This window comes from Saccharomyces paradoxus, chromosome IV (genome assembly GCF_002079055.1).
Source record: "Saccharomyces paradoxus chromosome IV, complete sequence".
NCBI classification, from domain to species: Eukaryota; Fungi; Ascomycota; class Saccharomycetes; order Saccharomycetales; family Saccharomycetaceae; genus Saccharomyces; species Saccharomyces paradoxus.
Genome location: NC_047490.1, coordinates 1,340,777 through 1,361,285, shown reverse-complemented (window position 1 = coordinate 1,361,285; position 20,509 = coordinate 1,340,777). Strand labels below are relative to the sequence as shown.

The 20,509-nt window shown below is 38.4% G+C and overlaps 10 protein-coding genes across 10 annotated transcripts; 4 read left to right on the top strand and 6 right to left on the bottom strand.

The window, feature by feature from the left end:
* Positions 1-1,333: 1,333 nt before the first annotated feature.
* On the top strand, positions 1,334-2,740 carry PRP3 (U4/U6-U5 snRNP complex subunit PRP3; the record flags this gene model as incomplete). The annotated part of the gene is made up of 1 exon (XM_033909793.1): positions 1,334-2,740. One exon carries the CDS (start codon positions 1,334-1,336, stop codon positions 2,738-2,740), a length of 1,407 nt encoding a protein of 468 aa, XP_033765684.1.
* A 299-nt stretch (positions 2,741-3,039) lies between these two features.
* TRS31 (TRAPP subunit TRS31) lies at positions 3,040-3,891 on the bottom strand (the record flags this gene model as incomplete). Its single annotated transcript, XM_033909792.1, has 1 exon — positions 3,040-3,891. One exon carries the CDS (start codon positions 3,889-3,891, stop codon positions 3,040-3,042), a length of 852 nt encoding a protein of 283 aa, XP_033765683.1.
* A 761-nt stretch (positions 3,892-4,652) lies between these two features.
* Positions 4,653-5,440, bottom strand: RPL27B (60S ribosomal protein eL27; the record flags this gene model as incomplete). Its single annotated transcript, XM_033909791.1, has 2 exons — positions 4,653-5,032; positions 5,410-5,440. The coding sequence occupies 2 exons, from the start codon at positions 5,438-5,440 to the stop codon at positions 4,653-4,655; spliced, it is 411 nt and encodes a 136-aa protein (XP_033765682.1).
* Positions 5,441-5,992: 552 nt separating this feature from the next.
* Positions 5,993-7,504, top strand: UGO1 (mitofusin complex protein UGO1; the record flags this gene model as incomplete). Its single annotated transcript, XM_033909790.1, has 1 exon — positions 5,993-7,504. One exon carries the CDS (start codon positions 5,993-5,995, stop codon positions 7,502-7,504), a length of 1,512 nt encoding a protein of 503 aa, XP_033765681.1.
* Positions 7,505-7,672: 168 nt separating this feature from the next.
* Positions 7,673-8,200, bottom strand: SDC1 (Sdc1p; the record flags this gene model as incomplete). The annotated part of the gene is made up of 1 exon (XM_033909789.1): positions 7,673-8,200. The coding sequence occupies one exon, from the start codon at positions 8,198-8,200 to the stop codon at positions 7,673-7,675; it is 528 nt and encodes a 175-aa protein (XP_033765680.1).
* Positions 8,201-8,500: 300 nt separating this feature from the next.
* On the top strand, positions 8,501-9,175 carry TLG1 (Tlg1p; the record flags this gene model as incomplete). The annotated part of the gene is made up of 1 exon (XM_033909788.1): positions 8,501-9,175. The coding sequence occupies one exon, from the start codon at positions 8,501-8,503 to the stop codon at positions 9,173-9,175; it is 675 nt and encodes a 224-aa protein (XP_033765679.1).
* Positions 9,176-9,364: 189 nt separating this feature from the next.
* Positions 9,365-12,061, bottom strand: PKH3 (protein kinase PKH3; the record flags this gene model as incomplete). Its single annotated transcript, XM_033909787.1, has 1 exon — positions 9,365-12,061. One exon carries the CDS (start codon positions 12,059-12,061, stop codon positions 9,365-9,367), a length of 2,697 nt encoding a protein of 898 aa, XP_033765678.1.
* A 544-nt stretch (positions 12,062-12,605) lies between these two features.
* RMT2 (protein-arginine N5-methyltransferase) lies at positions 12,606-13,844 on the top strand (the record flags this gene model as incomplete). The annotated part of the gene is made up of 1 exon (XM_033909786.1): positions 12,606-13,844. One exon carries the CDS (start codon positions 12,606-12,608, stop codon positions 13,842-13,844), a length of 1,239 nt encoding a protein of 412 aa, XP_033765677.1.
* Positions 13,845-14,001: 157 nt separating this feature from the next.
* SPP41 (Spp41p) lies at positions 14,002-18,303 on the bottom strand (the record flags this gene model as incomplete). Its single annotated transcript, XM_033909785.1, has 1 exon — positions 14,002-18,303. The coding sequence occupies one exon, from the start codon at positions 18,301-18,303 to the stop codon at positions 14,002-14,004; it is 4,302 nt and encodes a 1,433-aa protein (XP_033765676.1).
* A 502-nt stretch (positions 18,304-18,805) lies between these two features.
* On the bottom strand, positions 18,806-20,362 carry STP1 (Stp1p; the record flags this gene model as incomplete). The annotated part of the gene is made up of 1 exon (XM_033909784.1): positions 18,806-20,362. The coding sequence occupies one exon, from the start codon at positions 20,360-20,362 to the stop codon at positions 18,806-18,808; it is 1,557 nt and encodes a 518-aa protein (XP_033765675.1).
* Between the last annotated feature and the right edge of the window lie 147 nt (positions 20,363-20,509).

Genomic DNA, 20,509 nt, shown 5'->3' with positions numbered 1-20,509 from the left:
TTAAATTCCTATAATATTTGTATGACTTTGTGCCTTCTATGCATAACGTGTAATGTACATATCAATCAATAAAAATGACATTCAATACCCTACACTGGTATAAAATGACGTTGGAGTTCCACCATTATGTTCGCAATGAAGCCCCAAATAAATAGAGGCAGCGAAAGTACGGCGGCTATTCGTACTTCCCACCATATTATGTGTAAAATGAGTTTATTAAAGTAATTCAATTTTGGCTAATTGTAAAATCATTATAATAAGGATAAAGTTACACGGTTACGTAGCCTACCACAATTGCAGGGTTCAACAGGTATATGTGGGACCAGAATCGGCTCGTTGAGGAGAAACAGGGATTTACGGAAGAGAAAACCACATTCTTGAAAGAGAGATTCTTCAAGACATCCTATCTTCTGTAGTGCTTCCCCAATTTGTTGCTATGCCGATCCGTTCTGGAGAGCACATTGATCTAAAAAAGTGCTACTTACATACCACCACTAGTAAAACTCGTAATCATACTATTGGCAATGGAAGAAAATGATAACCGCAATGATTTTAGTGTTAAAAAAGCCTGACATAGCACTATTATGTTCGAATGAGTTTTATTTCCCCTTGATAGCTTTCTCGGTAATTATTTAATAGAAGAAGTTGACAGAACTTGTTATTCTCCTTTCAGGTGATACTAGCAACTTTCCTTATAGGAAAGCATCGGAAGTTTTAATTTATATATATAAGTATTATTCATTTTATATTAATTTATATTAACTACTAACTCCTAACGGGGTCCCCGCAGTGCCCTGCAATTTTATAAGACGTAAGACGGATGATTGTGTTACAAAAGTCCTTCCAGCTCTGATTGCTGTGCAATATAGTGAGCAGTTAGTCTTATCAAAAGAGCTTTAGATAAGATCTGCATATATAAGGCAAGAAAATTGATTATCACCAGTTTCCTTCTTCCTCAGACTTCACTTTGAATAGTACTTGACTGCAGTATATTCGCCGAAACAAGAAGGACAGAAATTACTCCTCTGATGAAGCCGTTGATAGTATATCATTTCGCCAGTAAGTAGTGCTTTTGACCCCTGGCCAGGGACTGTGAATTGTTTTCATGAGTTTTGAATGAAAGTCTATGATCCAAAGAGAGTTTCTTAACTTCGCTTTTTTTCAGTTTAAACTTTAATATTATCATCTATATCTATCTGCGTTTTTCTTACCGGATCCCGCACTGGCCAACAACAGGGAATACTAGGCAGTAAAGTATCTGATGCCAGATGACTTAAAAAGCATCAAAAGAATCTCAGAAATCATCACGGGATCTACTGGGTTAGCTTAAAGAATGCCTCCACGGAATACGTATAAAAAAGTCAGTTCAAAACGTCAATATAACACACATTATGAGCCAAGTTTCTTACGGCGTGAAGAAACTACCAATGATGAAGGAGGGTTTCAGGGCCGTGGTTTGAAAACAGAGCTTCACTCAGCCTTAAAGTCTTCGAATTTGAATCTAATCCGAAGAAACTATCAAACTGGTGAAAATCCGTATCTAAGTGACCCACATGATCCAAGCTCGTCGAGTAGAATTAATAGGCGTTATGAACGAGGTCTGAAGTTTTACAAAAAGGGAGAAATCAGCAAGAGAATTGCCGAAGAAAGAATATTACAAAAGCATCAGAAGGAGAAAGAATTTGAAATAAAACTAAAACAGGAAGAAGACGAGAAGGAAAAAGAAAAATTAATCGAATCAGGTGATTTGCCCAACTTAAAATTACATGAGGATAAGTTCGTACTAAATTTGTCAAAGTTTGAAACATACTATAATAATAACCATGGCTATGAATGGTGGGACACGGTTTATTTGGATGAGAAGGGTGAGGTGATGGAAAAGTATAACATGAAGGGCACATCGCCCGTCGAAGAAAAGCCAGCAGGCGATGTTGATGAACAAGACGATGATGATGATGAGCATCCCTCTATAAGATATGTAACACATCCTTTGCCTGAAAAAATTAACGAGGCGAAGGTATCGACTAAAGCATATCTAACACAGCATGAAAGGAAAAGATTAAGGAGAAATAGAAGGAAGATGGTAAGAGAAGCACTGGAGGTGAAGATTAAGTTAGGACTATTACCTAAGCCTGAACCGAAAGTTAAACTAAGCAACATGATGAGTGTCTACGAGAATGACCAAAACATAACGGATCCAACTGCTTGGGAAAAAGGAGTGAAAGACGAAGTAGAACTCAGGAAAAGAAAGCATTTGGAAGAAAACGAAAGGAGACGCGAAGAGGCTATTAAAAGAAGAAAAGAAGCAGTCAATATGAGCAATGAAAAGCCAACAATATACTATTGTAAGGTGTTCCAGTTTAAAAACTTGCAGAACCCAAAAATAAGGTTTAAGTTGAAGATGAACAGTAAAGAGTTATCATTGAAGGGTTTATGCCTTCGCATACGTGACGACGGGCCAGGAATAATCATAGTTGTAGGTGACGAAAAATCGTGCAAATTTTATGAAAATTTGGTGATGAAGAGGATAAAATGGAATGAAGACTTCGAGTTGCGCACAAATACTGGTAATATAAAGATGGACATGCATAATAATTCGATAGCGAAGAAGTGGGAAGGCTATTTAAAAGATTGTAAATTTAAAGGCTGGTTTATGAAAGTATGCAATGATCAGGATTCTTTAATACGTACGCTGGGTCAGTTTGATTCGGAGCATTTTTACTCACCAGTTCAAACGTGATACAGGTGTCTGAAATGATATTCTTTGTTGCATATAAATTATATGTAACACTCTCAACTCATTTAATATTATATATCATTCTACTATAAATCACTTAATTTCTTCTTAGTACGAAAATGTTCCAAAACATAAAAAAAAAATGGGGCTACATTGACAAAGGTACATTATAGAAATGGATAATCAAAGGAATAATTCTTTATGATGAATATATGAGCCTATGTCTATAAAAGCAACAGTATATGTACAAACTCTTTATCTTTTCTTTGTTTTCATATATTTACCGATGTTTTGAGATATTATTAGGCAAATCTCAAACCTTCCCGTTCAAGCACTTGCCTGTCAAACTGAATCAAATACACGGTTCGTTGACTATGTCCATCTTGAGGCATTCGATGTGCTGTAACGCCACACGGGAATCCAGCATTGAATAGGAACCCTTTAATAATACCACAGACGAAGTACTCACAAGAAACGTTTTCACGCGGGATAAACTGGGTTAAGGTGGGGAAGTTATCTACTATCATATATTCATTATCACGTTCTGAAGACTTGACCAAATCATCACTTACGTGATTAAAAAGATACGACCATAAGGTGCCATGAATGAATTGAAGTATATCAAGAATTTTCAGATCACGGCGCCTCATCTTCGTAATGTAGTTGGACAATGACTCTGTTTGCTTTTCTTGAAGTCGTTCATTAGCGGAAGCAGAAGTCGTGGTACTGGAGTTAGACAATATGCCTGATGAATTTGATGCATTTAATAACTTTGAAGAAGAATCGCCTTGTGAAAGGAAAGCAGACGCCCTAGGAAGAGAACTCGGAGCGACGGAAGCTCTAAAGTTCAACAACTCCAAGAGACGGATCCCAATGTCGTGGCCATAATCGCTCAATTTATTTTCAAAATCGCCAGTAGTTTTGCACGTTCTGTGCAGCTGTGAAATCATTTCCTGAAACAAAAAAGCCATTGCTGATAAAGACACTTCTTGCCTTTTGAAAAGAAGAGAGTCTGAGTATATTCTGGAGGGCATATAGGCTGTAGAAGTTTCGCTTGTTATTGCTTGCTTGGGCCCAACAGTGTATTCATATCCATCAGACTTACCTTGGAATTGCTGATCAGATGCACTTGGTTGGATTATTCTTTGAGACATAATGGTACTACAATATAGTAGATAGCGAATGCCGTGGTATCCGTGGTTTCTATTACTTTCGTGTTTCCTTTCTTGCAAAGTTTACAGTAGTTAATTTTCTTCAAGCTTTGCATAAATCTCGTCAGTTTAGTTTTTTTACAAGTAAATAAAGGATAACACAAATAAAATGAACAAGCCAAACCCCACGCACTAACATCTTTCAAAAAGAAAAATATTTATGCTCTACATATGCAACGCTACAATACAATAAGACTACTAAGAGTTTCTACAGGGAAGTTAAAAGGTCAGATAAAAGTAAAAAAAGGTAGCTTGAGTTTTTCCACACCGTTACTGATTTGGCGAAAGCCAAACAGCAACTCGAGCCAAATGCACTCATATTCATCATATAAAAAGGAAAAAACTTCCTGACCCTTTGAAATTCACAAACGAGAAATATTAATACCTTACGGAAGGATTGATAATAATTTCAAAATCTTTCCTTTTTATACGTGAGGATGCTAAAAAAAAAGAATAATGCCATAATGTCATTTTGCACGCAGTGCTCGAGGGAAAGTTTTTAGGGCTAAATAGCGAATAATTATCCAGTACTCCGCTGGGCATCATGTTATAACCGACACGGCAGATAGATGACCGAGTATTTAGTGGTAGTGTTTGTTTTAGTTTATACAATATGAATTTTTAATTATGTGAAGGATAAACTGCATTATGAAAATAATAATAGTACACAGAAAAAAGTAAGTTTTTAGACAAAGAAAAGATTATTAAAATCTCAACTTGGAGAAGAACCATTGGTTTTTACCAGCTTGGTGTCTTTCTTCAAAAGCCTTCTTTACAACCTTTTTGGCTTCTTCACGTTGGGATGGTTGTTCAAAAGTTTCAGTAGATACAACGCTCTTGAAAGCTTCGACATCCAAAGTGTATCTGGTTGGCAATAAGTGATTGTAGTTGACGACCTTGATGAATGGCTTGATCTTAGTTCTCTTAGCAACCTTCTTGGCACCGTGTTTCTTGGTGACCTTTAATGGGTATCTTTCAATACCGGCAACCAAAGCGTGACCGAATGGGTGAGATTTGGAACCCTCATCGTGTGGCTTAACGATAACAACCTTCTTACCGGCGTAACGACCACGAACAACGACAGCTATGATAACACGAGAAATTGTTAGTAAGTTTTTCCATTTGTGATAATACCTTAATAAAAGAGAAAAGTGGTTTTATTATTTTATTCTCTGCCAAATTAATATCAATCAAAGCTCTACCTATTCAATCCACTGAAATGATAAGAGCGTTTTGTATACGCCTTCTGCAGATCCACTTGATTGGTAATGAAAGTGGTGTCCCTATTTATCCACTCTCCTTTACGAACACAATTGATATCTTCCACAATAACAGTAATAATATGCACTACTTTCCGCATTATTTGCCCCTCAGATTGTACAATCCTCCGTCCTATGCATCTGAAAGTTCCCTTTTATTTGATATCTTAGTTAAAGCGATTATTCTATTAAATTTACGTACCAACTTTGCCTGCTTTCAAAAATTTAGCCATGGTTATATTGATTTCTTTGTGCGACTCTTTCTTTTCACTAAGAACGCCATAATAGTCATTAGGGTCAAACCGTTAAATGTGTATATTGTACTTTCGATATTATAAAACTGACGTGGAAAGGCAAAAAGTTTCAGTATACTCTCGGCACAATCTAGGCAGAGATCTGGCTTGAACAGGTACCGCCAAAAGACAATACACTAGCTGTGGCCAGTGCCGACTTCCAAAGGTTTCCGCCTAAAAAGCACTGTTGCACGGACTAATGTGGAATATCTCCATGAAAAACAAAAAGAATACCTCCTTTCACCCAAAAAAAATATATATGTGTGGGTGCAAAAAAGACTGGGTGGTTGAGGACGTAGTCTTCAAATTGAAAAAAAATTGGGAAAAACAAGGTGGAATAGGAAACTTGACATGGATATGGCACTAAACTCTTTTCCACCGATTATTTTTTAGGACTGCAAAGGTAGCGAGGAAAAGAATCTCATTTGGTTTGTCTTAATTCTGTTTACGAACTTGCAGTTTCCAATAATATAGGTTAAAGTCAACTCCTCAATGAACAATAATAATGTCACGGAGGCAACATCAAGGGCGCAGATACGGCCTTATTATGATCCTGATTCTTTCAATGCGGGGTACAGCGCTGTTTTCAAGCCTGATGAAGGTGTAGTAGATCCGCACGGATACACAATAGCTTCTAAATTAAACGTTATCAACTCATCTCCCGCTACAAAGAGAATGGCTAATGCATTGTTTAAAAGTTCCCCAATGAAGAAATTGTCAAATTCAATAAACGATGGTTTGTCACTTGAGGGAAGTAATGGTGAAATAACTAGTCTGAATAACTTTGAATGGGCAGAACTGATTAACCTCCAGAAATGGCGAAAAATATTTGAGCAACTGCTGGATATGTTTTTCAGGAAATATTTTCAATTGCTCATCCAACAACCTTTTGATGTAGCAAGGCTACTTACCCAAGTGGGTGAGTTTCAAATATCCAAAACCACAGTTGACACGAGTAAACCACAACCACCAATAATCTTGCAGGATAAGGAACGAGATGCTACTGCGAGGGAGGGAGAAGAAGAATATGGTTACGACGAGGAGGAAATAGATTTCTTTCCTATAGAAAGAAAAATGGCTGAGGCAAACTCCACTGCTCCTATTACGACCAAAGAGACTGACCGTTCACATTCTGAACTTACCGATATTTCCTTAACTATTGCGCCTCAGTCTTTACATACAATCGACGTAATTAACGCCCTATTTGATCAAGAAGGTATTCGTGGTTTATGGAAGGCCAACAACACGACTTTTATTTACAATTTCCTTTCCCTGAGCATTGATACCTGGTTCACAGGATTATTTTCGTCTTTTTTAGGTGTTCCTGACCCATACTTTATGGAGGTTATAAACTCCTCGGATATTTCTAAGTCTTTCATCCTAGCCTTAGGTGCAGGAGTATTCACCAGTATTATATTGCTACCTGTGGACTTGATAAGAACTAGATTAATAGTTACATCATTTAAGAGAAAGAAGAATGCCAAGGCAAATGGAAAGAATAGAATTACAAATACTAGAAGCTTGAGACAGTTAATCAGATGCTGGTCATGGCGTAAAAACGGTGTTTCCATTCCATTAGATATGTGGTCTCTAACCATTCTTCAATCTATCAATAATAGCTTTTTCAATAAACTATTTGACTTAGTCATTTACAACCAATTCCATATCGAAAAATACTCTCAAACTGTCATTTATAATACGATGAAGTTTTTGTCCAAATCGCTTGAACTATTTATTAAGTTGCCATTGGAGAACCTGCTACGTCGCTGTCAGTTAAACTACCTGTTGAACGATCAGCGGCTATCATTTAAAGTAGATTCTACTGAATTGATAGTAAAGCCAAAAAAATACAATGGCATCTGGGATGTGATAAGAAACAATTCTAAAACGAATAGAGGCCAACTTTGGAACGGTTGGAAAGTTGGCGTTATTAGTTTAATTTGCGGATATGGGTTACAAATGATGAATAAAGTTGAGATCGACATGGAACAAGAGAAGTTCTGAGCTTGTATAGTCCCCGAAAGATTCTTCTATATATATCCATGGTGTTTCAATGGCCCTTTCCCCCCGCATTTTTTTGTATTCAATCTACGTCCACGACTTGTCTATATCCAAAGGTTTAATAATTTAGTAAGAATAAATACACATGTATATTTATATAAATTATGGTTCTCATATACTAGCATTACTCTCGTTTTCTCCACTTTTCAGTATGTTGCTTTGCTCGATTAGATATTCACCTAAAACACGTAACGGATCATCTGGTTGCTGTACGGCTATGAGCCTCATGCCCGCTAATAAATGCGGCGTCACATTTGCATTCAGGTATTTTCTAGTTTGTGAACCACCTACCGTGGTTGCAAGGTCCACATTTTCTAATTTAGATATTTTAGGTTCAGATGAGTCTTCTATGACTGAATTTGTGTTACTAGATTCTTCTAGTTTTATATTTTGGTTGTTAACACTTTTGACGTTTTTCAAATCCCTCGTTGCAGAAGATGATGCATTGTCGATTTGTAAGTTATCAGAGTTACCATTGTGATTACTACTCATATCGAAAGCTTTATTATCATGTTTATCGTAGTTCTTAGTGTCTACACCTCGATTTTGTCCTACTTGAATATCAGTATCACTCGAAGAATCCCCCACTGTAGGAACCGTAGTTTCATTATATCGAGGACTATTCTCGTTTCCGTTCATTGTATAACTTGCTCTAATTCTCTTGTGGAAAGCCTAATTATCGAGGCTTTTTTTATTTGGATCACCACCTATTTTACTTTTTCTATCGAATTTTTAATTATCCACAAGATATTCGAACCTACGCTATAAAACAGTAAACACCTGGAGGTAGGACAAATCGAAGACACACCGCAGAACATATACTGTCTTTCTAACAAGATTTGTCAGTACTTGATTTTTCTGTTATTCTTTATAATTTGAAGTAAGACGTGGAAGGCGGTCGACTGGAAATCTGTATTACCAAGATCCTTGTTTTAACAAATGAACAACAGTGAAGATCCGTTTCAGCAGGTTGTTAAGGACACCAAAGAGCAATTGAATCGCATAGGCAATTACATAACCCGTCACAACACTGCCGGTGATGATGATCAAGAGGAGGAAATACAAGACATCCTAAAGGACGTTGAGGAAACAATAGTGGATTTGGACAGAAGCATAATCGTAATGAAAAGGGATGAAAACGAAGACGTTAGTGATAGGGAAGCACAAGTCAAAGATATAAAGCAACAGTTTGATGCTTTGAAGTTGCGTTTTGACCAAAGAATACAAGAATCTACACAAACAACCCTTCCCTCAGAAGAGACGATGGAAAATTCAGCACTCAATAGCACTATGGCTGAGAACAATGATGGCGGTATGTCCAATCCGTTTCAGGAACAAATGCTAAGGGAACAGGATGTTCATTTGGATGGTATTCATAAGACAATGCAAAATCTGCATATTCAAGCTCAAACAATGGGGGACGAGTTGGAAAATCAGGGACAGCTGTTGGATAATATGGATGAGGGTATGGACAGTGTTGTAAATAAATTGGCCAGAGGCCGTAGGCAATTAGAATGGGTTTACGAAAAAAACAAAGAAAAATATGACGATTGCTGTATAGGCCTACTTATTGTCGTCTTGATAGTTTTATTAGTTTTGGCATTCATTGCTTGAAAGATACAATGTAACCATGCCGAAAAGCTTCATTCGCAGATATAGTAGGTTTATATAAAATATATGCATTCTGAATACATAAATGATACAGATAGTAATGCTACAAGGGTTTGGAAGTGATATATACGTTGAATTTTCTAGACAGTCAACAACTGATGCATAGAAATCACAAAATATTATTAAAGTGTGCTATTTTTTCTTCTTGCCCTTTTGTAAACTTCTAAATGCTGCTGAGGCACCTCTACTAGCAATCTCCCTATCAAAGTTTGTTTGGCTGTTATTGAGGGTATGCAAAACCTCGTATCTGCTGCTACTGATCACCATGTTAGAAGGCGCAGAATACTTCTCTCTCGTAGCTAGAAATTCCATTGGTGGAAGTGGTGGCGAAGGTGTTGACTGTCGATATCCCGTTGTTTTGATTTGGGGTTTGGTAGCAGAAGATGAAGCAGAAAGAAAAAATGGACCCTGCTTCTTCAATGTTGAAAGATTGTGTTTATTGTTTGCTACATTAGTAGAAGGCCTATGGTTAACAACTGGAGCCGAACCGTTGTTACATGTACTAGTAGAAGGGGCACTATTTGGTAATCCTCCGTTCGTTTTTTTTGCGGTTCTACTAGCGTTATTCCCTGACAAAATCCTAGGGTGTCTTGAGGAGGGAGTAGAACTTACAGTAGGCCTGTCTTTGACACTACTAGAAATGCGAAAAGGTGTTTCTTCCCCAATATTACTATTTTGCGATACGCTGTTCTGACTTGCATTTTTTGCAGTGTAGCCGGGCGCTGTCGCATTATTGCCTATATTCAGTGGCTGCTCTTTTCTTGAAATAGGCGAAGGTGATGACGGTTCAGTGGATGCTTTACTATCAAAGGAAACGTTGCTGATTTTATCAAGAATTTGCTTTTCCTCCAGTAGTTGTCTTGCTCTGAAAAAGCAATCAACCCAATTTTCGTTGTTATTTATTGTCAAAGACTTCACGGCGTTGAATGGTATTTTCGATAATATTGAATACGAGGGTAACGAGATAAACCATATTCTATTTTTGTATTTTTCCAGTATCAAAAATCCCTTCCTTGTCAACTCATTGAACTCAAAATCATACATGGACAAATCTGTATCTTCTATGTTAGCCATTTGGTGTTCTTTATCTACTTGATCTTCATTTTCTTCCATTACGACTGTGTTTTTGTAACTTAGCATTCCATTCGTTTTTAAAGTCAATACCTGTAAAAACGACTCTGAATTCTTTAACTCTTCTTCATGTTGGGCAACTAGGGACGTAATTAAATCATTATCAATCTTATTGTAGCTGTTCAAAGACATGGCAGGCCCTTCGTTTTCATATGGAATGCCATAAATGAAGACATAGTCTTGTTTTAAGATATGAAGGTCAATTGAGTTTCTTTCATCTAAACTTTGCGTTACATCCAGATGCTGTGTCTCTATTGATGGTCCTGATAGAGCTGACCCTGCTGATGATGACGACTGTTGTGGTATTGATGTGGTTTGAGAAGGTTGCACGATAGGCTTTGTTCGCGGAATTGACTTATTTCTCAGATTATCATTGATTACCGGTACTTTGGGAGGTATTCTATTTGGGGCAACCGGTTGTGCTCGCTTGACTTGGCTGGACTGCGAATTTACCGGTAAGGTAACATTCGAGGTAGATTGTGGCACTGTGTTAGTTATTACATTGTTACCACTAGGGGCAGTCATTGCAGGGCTGCTAGACGGTACGGTGCCTAAATCATCCTTACCTGTTGATATACCAAGCCTTTTTCTCCATACTACTATACTACTAGTAGTGTTGGAAATTTTCGTCGGTTTCTTACGTTTTTGTTTTGTAATTTGTATACTTCGTGCTGGGGTGTCAATTACATGTAATTGTCTGGTGGGTAGCACATTCTGTGGTATATTTGGGAGCCCTCCAGGAGTTTGTTGCATCGATTGTCCTTGCGATTGCCAAATCCCTCTCCATATTTTGACTTTATCATTCCAATCTACTTTTGAAAAATATGGGTGTCTTTTTATCTGTTTGAGAGAGATTCTTTCATTGACCTCTACCACCAATATTTTCTGTACCAAGTTTATTACAAGAGGATTTATTGGCGATGCGCTATTATTGATGCGATTGTTGGGCCCCCATGGATAATCCAATGCTACGATTTTTTCGAATGTTTTTAGCTCATTTTCTCCTCTAAAGGGCGGTTGTCCTTGGACAAATTGATATATCATACAACCTAAAGCCCATATATCTGAGCCATAACCGCACTGATTATATAAAAGTAGCTCTGGAGAAACATATTCAGCAGTTCCAACAAAGGAAGCGCAGTTCTGGTTGTCATCTGAGCTGTTGCTGTCAGAGTTATACTTGGTCGAATCTCCGTTCAAACCAGAGTCTATGGTGGCAGCGGCACCAAAATCAGTAATCATAAGTCTACCGTCCCTGTCCAAAAGAACATTTTCTGGTTTCAAATCTCTATGAATGATACCATGGGAATGAATAAATTCTAATGCATCAATTAACTGTACGGTGAAATGACGCGTCCATGTATCATTGAATGTACCCATTTTATGCAATAAGGAAAGTAGTTCCCCACCTGGGGCAAAATCTAAAACAAAATAAAGATTCTCCTCATCGTGAAAGGTGTAGTATAGTTTAATTATACCCGCGTGATGCTTTTGTGCCAACAAATTCATGGTATTCTTTTCAATGGTGACATATTTTACTTTAGCTTCTTTGATTATGTGTTTCTTCGAACAAACTTTAATGGCATAAATTTTATTCGGGCTTTTTTTATCCAGAGCTTTAAACACAGTAGAGTAAGAGCCATGGCCCAGTTCCTCTTTAAATATAAAATCGTGCGGAGACCTTTTCCTAGACGTCATATGTCATACCAATGTACCACACGCACTCTTTAAATATCCACTCAATTGCTTTAGCCTCCGGATAGATAAAACGTGGAAGGACTGTTTGCTTGCTTGGGTTAGACTTCAGCTACTACTATATCCTTTCATCACACTTTCAGAATTGATATACCTCTTCTGTTTCCCTCATGAAAACCCCTTCGCTACAGAGAAATCACCGCGCGGGTAAGTATGGAAATCGTTTTGATCCATTGTTATCACCATTAGGTAACATTAGCTGCGAATAAGCAAACTATGTTGCCATCATTTCCATTATCATCCCTAGCTATCGATTCACGTGCTCGAAGCTGGTTAATCCTGGAACTTGTTTCAGTATATATGGGATTTGAGAGATTATGACGACTCTTTCCCCTTTCCGGCGATAGTCGTACAATTTCTTTTTCTAAAATTTTTCAAAGCTCATCTCATCTCATTTTAAATCAAGAGTGATACAAAATGACATTGGCAATATCTAGCAGTTGCGACGTCTGGGATTCTGCGCCAAGGACCTCTAACACATTTAGGTATGTCGGAATTACATGCTTTGCTTACTTTCCCAGAGAGACCCATTTCTCAGAGTTACTATGTACCAAAATTGCAGCATTTCTTAAAATCTGGTATACCGGCTACATATACTTTAGAGCAGGTTGCTGCCTTTGAGCGTGAGTCGGAGAATAGAAACGGGGATAATGAATCCAGAGAGAGCAAGGACGATACTAAGACCTCAAACACAACGCCATTACACGTCTTAGCAAGATCGCTACCCTTGGATATTAAGGATGAGGAACTGCAAGTGGTGATGAATATGATGAATATTCTTTTCGAGTATGGAGCTGGATGGAATTTTATTGACTACGAGGACAAAACAGTAGGCGATCTTTTTTTAGAGAGAAATCAAACCAGGGAAAGCCCTCTTTATAATCGCCTCGTGGAAGCTGGTGTCTCTGCAGAATTACTGCTGAGAAAACTCAATGGTTGCGACGTCGAATTCTTGGATACAACTGAACCAATAGGTATCGGCTCTGAGGAAAGTGTTCGGGTAGCACCTGATGGTCAGAAACAAGAACCAGTTGACAGTGATGATGACGACGCTACCGCAGCAAATCAACATGTGTACCTAAAGACAGAACTAGAGTACAAAGACGATGCCCTTATCACAAAGGAAAATAAAGATGGTGTCATGATGGATTGGGAAACAAAAATTATGGAAATTGCCTCCGAAACATTATTTCCCGACCGAGAGGCTAGGTCCGCTACTGTCTTAAACATTGGCTTTGGAATGGGGATCATCGATACATTCATCCAGGCTCGAAAGCCTTACCGTCACTATATTTGCGAAGCCCATCCAGATGTCTTGGCCAAGATGAAAACGGATGGTTGGTATGAAAAGGATAATGTGGTTATTTTGGAGGGAAGATGGCAAGATACGTTGAATAACTTATTAGACAAGGGTGAGGTTTTCTTTGATGGTATTTATTATGATACATTTAGCGAGCACTACCAAGACATGTTGGACTTATACGATGTCATAGTAGGCTTAATTAAACCAGAAGGCGTTTTCTCATTCTTTAACGGATTGGGCGCTGATAGATCGTTGTGTTACGATGTATATAAAAAAATTGTTGAGATCGACGTTGCTACTTATGGCATGAAATGTGATTACACCAGATATTCTCTTGACAAGCAACTGCCAGATTGGAATGATGTTAAACGGTCTTACTTTAACTGTAACTATTACTATCACCCACGCATCACATTTGCCTAATTATAGAATGATGTAAATTGCTCAATGGCACGGGACGGACATTCCAATACTAATATTAGTTTCAGAAATCGGGAAGAAAACTATATACGTTGGCCACTTTATGTATATATAAATATGCAGTAATGGACATATGTCCTAAAATATGCCTAGTAACACCTTAGTGTGAAATGCTTTTCTTTCTCTTCTTCTTTGGTTGTAAAGAGGCTAACTTTTCCTCCCTGAACGACTCTTGAATATCTTTTTCAATGCAGCGAGCTTTGTTGAGACTATTCATGTTTACTGCAAGGATATTTAAAATTTCCTTGTCATCAATTACAATCTTCGTATTGTTCGCTTGCGTTTCAGTAGTTTCAAGCCGATCCTTATACTTCTCTTGGCTTACCTTTTCTTGAAATCTTTCTTCGATCCATTTGGATTTCGTTTCTGATTCTCCTTCTCCGAAAAATGCATTTGCACGCTTTTTTAATCTAGACTTTACGTCATATTCCCAGTTCTTAATAGAGTTCATCTCCCTCCATCTCCTTTTCCTCACGTTGTTAATTTCCTTCTTTAGAGAATTCAACTCGGCCTCCGTCAATCTAGCCTTGGCAAACTTTAACACCACGCTACGCTTACTTTGTACCTCCTCCGGAGATGGTATGTCGAAAGCGTAAGTAATGGATTCGCTGCCTGCTTTCGCGTTAGATTCCTGCGCAGTAGAGCCATCAGTAGAAGGCTTTTTAATACGGCGGACACGTTTAGCTTTAGTAATGCATCTGCCCGATGGAGGAACTAGTCCATCCAGATTCAAAACCTGCCTTGGCGTCTTCTTCAAGTATTTTACATTTTCATCTTCATACTGGTAATTTTTAACGTCAGTAGCTGTGATTTCGGGCAAAATATTAGTGATGGTGGAGGAAAGGATGTCGGTGATATTACTGCCTAGATCAACCGATTCATTCTTTATTTCGGGCATTTTAGAGTTCACCAAATTTTGAACCAAATTAATGACGCTAGCTTCAGGCTTAATTTGCGGTCTTTTCAAAGGGAATATGATGGGGATTTTTGGTTTTGCTTCATTTAACGGTTTATGAGATATATCAATTAATTTGGGCTTTTCTGTTGCAGTATTTGCATTATCTGGTTCATTATCCATATGCTGGGATATACCAGAATGAAACGTAGCCTTCTCATCCACATCTTTCTCACCAAGCTTGCTTTCATCTTCGTTCAAATTTGTGCCAATTTTCTTGCCAGGATTTTTTTCATCCATCTTTTCGACATCAGAAGATTCGGTTAGGACACTCTTTTGAACTTCTGAATTCCCATTCGGCTTGTTTTCTGCTGGAATAGCTTCATCTGGAGCGTTGGTATCGACAACCTCTTTAATTTCTTGTACAATTTCGGTGCCGTTTGCTGCTTCAATAGTATTTTGCATCGGTTCTACACTATCTGCACTCTTCGTAAGTTCTAATTTATGTTGTAATGGCTCCGTAGTTGAAGGCGTTATACTAGCAGGAGGAATATTCCCATCGCTATCTTCTATCTTAATTGGGATGGCAACGCCTTTGAATGTTTGCCCAGCGATTGAAGAGCTAGAATGGGGATCAGATGTGGGTTCATTAGGAGGCACAGAGCAGGCAATTTCCTTCTCTACAGTTCTAGCAGGTAGTCGCTTTTCTAATTGTTGTTTTACTCGAGATGTATTGAAAATAGGAATCATCCTTAGTGGATTCTTCATTTGAGGCGCAGCTCTTGTTAGTTCTGTAGTAGTTGCTTTAGAGTTAAGGCCTTGCATGCTGTTCTTCCTTGCTTGTAAAGCTGCCCTGATGACTGTGGACTTAGCATGCTGAATAATAGTTGCTAACCGTTTCCTTGCTTCTTCCGGTGTGGCACCAGAAGCAGTTTGAGATTTTGCGGCAGCTTTCAGTGTATTTATTATAGGTAGTAATATGGCCGGTATAATTCTGTTTCTAGCATTTGCCATACCTTCCTTGGAAATGCGGAAGGAGTTATTGTTTCTTTTTCTATACTTTTTTATGTTTGGTATTTTCTTTCTTCTTGCTACAGGTAGCGCAAACGGTGGTTGAGAGGGTATAGTCCATGGGGGATGGAAAGGAATTTTTTCTTTATGTACAACTGTTTTCAGATGTGTATCATAATTTTGGGATGTAGATGAATCTGACAGCGGCCATTCGTGATCTTCACTCTTTGGTCTCGAAAGGATCCTACGGATACCGTCGGGCGATTTGTGTAATCCTATGGTTGATAAAGAACCCTCAATGTCGTTCAGACGGTGTCTTGCACTAGTCTGAACATTATCTTTAACGAAGTTGAAGAGAGGAATCTTTTTCAAAGTAGATGAAGGTATCTTCACCTTCTTTTCCTTTTTCTTTCTTTCTTTCTTCACTTTTCTCGGTTTTTCTGCATCCTGTGATCTTTTCAATAGCTCTTCCGGAGTCCATCTTCTATATGGTTTCTTTGGTTTACCACTTTTAGTTACTCTTAAATCTGGGGGATAAGGTGGGCCACGTTCAACAATTTTTTTTAGTTCCTCTTGTTCTTCCGCCAATCTCTGCTTTTCTAATTTTTTTTTATGTCTCCTTTCCTCTCTAGCAGTTTGACGTTCAAGTTTCTCTCTTTCCTTTAGTTCTTTGTTTTTAGCCCATCTTTTCTTTCTAGCTACAGATGCAGCCTCGTTGGCAATAGAGACGTATTTCTTACGTAACTTCTTTTCCAAAGATATTTCTGACTTGGATGGTTTCTTCGGTTTTGAAGGTGACTTAGCCATTTCTTTACTTGACACATCTTTCGATGCCTTTTTGGAAGCCTTCCTACTCGATATAGCCGCCTTCTTTTCAGATTTGCTCAAACTTTTGGGCACCGACTTCTTTTCCATCATAGAAAGATTATCATGCGGGAGTAAATCGGAAACGCTCAGATCGCCTAAACCACGGTTAAAGTCTTGAACAATATTCTCATCAAAGTCAGCATCGTTTTGATTCTGGAAAACCATAGCCATTGCATTTTGCATGATTTGATTCAAATCAAGGGTGTCATCATTAGCCGTGCTTGCATCCCCAGCGGTATATTGGCTTTGGACAGGCGAGACAAAATCACTTTCGCTCTCCAATTTATTATCCTGAGTGGCAGTAGATGTTTCTTTTAATGAAGTGTTGACCACTTGATTAACCATATCCGCTAATATTCTGGAAAATTCATCATCTTCGTATGCTTCGTGAGATTTGTTGTTTTCTTTTACAGCTTTCTTCTTTTTCTTTTTCTTAGAAGCTGATTCAGATGCAGGTAGTTTATTTGTAGATGTAGGTTTGGAAGTCTTACTTTTTGTTTTTTTCTTCTCTTGAGGAGGCCTCTTTTTGGGTTTGAAAGCCTGCAACATAGCCAATGGAATATCATCAGCAGTCGGTTTTCGTGGCGGTTCAGCCGCTTTTGTAGAAGATGCAGGTTCAATCGATTGTTCTTGCGAAGGCTCTTCGGTTGGCGCAGAGCTTAGCAATTCATTTTCAAATGCTTTTAGTGTCGCTTCTACTAGAGCTTGTGCTTCCACATCTTCAGTGTTCGCATCAGTATGAGAGGGATCTTGAATGTCAACTGCTTGTTTGACTGTGCCTACCGCAGTATTTTCATTTTCATGAATCAGATTTTCTAGTATATTACTGAGATCAAGAGTATTATCATTATCAGCAGCTTTACTATGCTTTTCTTTATTGCGATCTTTGGTGTGCTTTTTAGAATGACTAGAAGATTTGCTCTTCTTTGAGGATTTGTCCTTTGAGGATTCCTTGTTCTTGGATTTGTCTTTTCTCTTTTTCTTTGAAGGCTTTTTGCTGGGCAACTTCTCATTAGAAGTAGCATGGTCGTGTTTTTCCGGTTCTTCCTCTTCATCCTCATTTGTATTTAGTTCTTGTAGAGATTCTAGGATAGCCATCCTTAAATTTTCATCATCTTGATCAAGTGGGTCATCAGTACGTTGAGAGGGATGGTGCTGACTGGTGCTTACACGCCTTTCTGTATTCTCCCGCAAGGGCTCTCCGTCCGCTTTCAATATTTCCTGCTGTAAGATATGAGCCCATTCTTGCTGCTGTTCCTTTTCATGATTATCATCGGCTGTGTCCGATGCCACATGTTCTGATTCATTTTCTAGATGGCCCTCTGGTTTGGCTTGTTCATCGTCAATATTCTGAACTGCGTTTGCTACGACAGATACTAGTTCATCTTCTTCATCAACAAAATGCGGTATTTCGATGTTTTGGTGAGGAGGATTATGCACATCCTGGCTGTCGCTTGGGTGCTCTGGTTCTATGTTTTCGTTGGTAGAACTTATTTTGTCAAAATCATCTCCTCTCTGTTCTTGTTCTTGCACTTCTTCTTCCTCTTGTCCCCCTTGATTATGTGAGCTTAGCAAATTCCCCACAAGTTCATTAAAGTTTATTTCTCCATCATCTTCATCATAAGCCATGGCAAAAATATGATATATGTTTAGTACCCTATTGTTTTTTTTCCCAAAAAAAAAATAAAAAACAGAGGTCTATAAAGCGTTCCAAGAATGACCTTCCTCTTACGCTCTACCAGTGTCAATAAATGTACATTTATTTGTTTACTAGTTATTTTTCATTGTTTTCAAAATTTGACCTTTATTTGTTATAGCATCGGTAATCAATCCGGAAAAAGAAATCACAAACGTCAAAAATGATAATATCGACAAACCTATCCAGTGCAATGAGGATCAATAATAGTATATCGGTGTTGCAGTCATTCACTTTTGTTTAATATTGTGGAACGAAAATTAATCATTCATGCTGAAAATTATTTTATATAGTATACAGCAGTACATTTATGACCTTATATTTATTGTTACCTGACTTTTTAATATTGTCTCCATTTATTAATTCAATGATTTTTACCTAGCGGCTTTCCAATATGATACCCTTCCTTTTATCCCGTGTTATATTTCATCAAAACTATGACCCAAAATTGTCATTATAAAAATCCAGATATTGTTGCGTCTCTCTTAAATGATTCTTGCCGAGATATTCTGGATTTAGTTGTGACTGTAAAATCTGAGAAATTTTTGTGTTGTTATACTGTGGGCTATCACATTTGCTTTGTGTGGATATGATTGGATATGACATGGCGTCTTCGTTTAAATCATATGAAGATTGTTCAATGTCCAGTGGCATGAACGAAGGGACATCTTGTGCCTGCTGCTGTTGATTTGTAAAGCTGTTTATATCGATCAAGAGATTTTTCATTTGCTTATCGTGGGACATAGCTTCGGCGGAGGATTCCGATGAACTAGAAGGCACGGGCTCAAGAAGATGAGTGTCAAAAGGTGAGAAAATCGTGGCCGATGAAATCTCATCTGGTGCCACTTCTTGGTTGTTTTCTATAGCTACCCGTGGTATGGTTGTCGTTGTTGATCCGGACATCTGTTGCTGTTTCTTCTTGATATATTTTCTCTTTCTCTTAGGTATGTCAACTTTAAAATTTTCTGAATTTAACATCAATTTATTGTTTCCGTACTTGGATATGATATCACTGCCTGAACTGTTATTGGCCACTATGGTCATAGCCTCTACGGCATCTTTGTTAAAAAGTACTTTTGGTTCCACAACACTTTGCGAAGTGGATATGAATCGAGAATGACCGTTAGATGTCTTTATCTTTCTTAATTTTCCAGATCTTTTTTCATTTTTCTTGGTATATCCTTGCGGCAAAGCTTTACAGTCGCCAGACTCGATGTGATTCTCGACGAAATTCTCAATGGTGGAAAAGTATTCACCACATTGAGCACAATGGCCGGACGACTTGTTACGGTCTTGTGGTTTAACACCCTTCGGGTACAACACGTGCCTTGCCTTCAAATGAGTTTTATAAGTGTCACGTCTGCTGAAACCGCCCGAATTGTGACATCTAAGATCGGGAGGAGTGGCACTGCTAAAAAAGGGGCAGTGATACGCTTTTTCGATGGCATGCTTCTTAATATGTCTCGTTAGATATCCTCTAATCCTGAAGGTAGCATCGCAGTAGTGACAGATGAACTCCTCTTCACCGTTGTTGAAGACTTTGGTGGAATGTTCCGGGGTGGAGCCTGATGGGCTTAACGGAGAGCTTGTTACGCCATTAGACATCTTGATCGAGGCCCCTATATCTCGTTCTGGTTTGGACCTTAGTAATGACATAGCATTTACTTCGCATTTGATGCGATTCTCTGGAGACAGCGTCATCGATATTGGTGTGTTCAAATCGCTGACATCCATGGAGCAAGGGATGACAGAGCACCCACCATTTAAGGAGCGGTCAATATTGTTCGACTCTGGAAACAAACTTGTGGCCGTCTTTTCCTGATCTTCTCCATCTTCGCCTTCCTCCTTCATCGCATTTTCACAAAAATAATGCTGACTTAGATCTGGCTTGGATACAACCACTCCGCTGACGAGCTGCCTGAAGAACGCGTATATCTTGCCTGGAATGGCCTTAATGTGCTTCTGTGGGAATAGAAGCGCGGTAGAAGGCATGATTAAACGAACGTGAGTATAGCCGGTATTGTTTGCTTTTCTGTTTAAGTCTGTAATGCGAATCTAGTTACTCTCTGAGTCCTTGAGTTTTATGCAAGAGTCAGCTTGCTTTATTTTTTCGCTTGCAGGAATGAGAAAAATAACAAA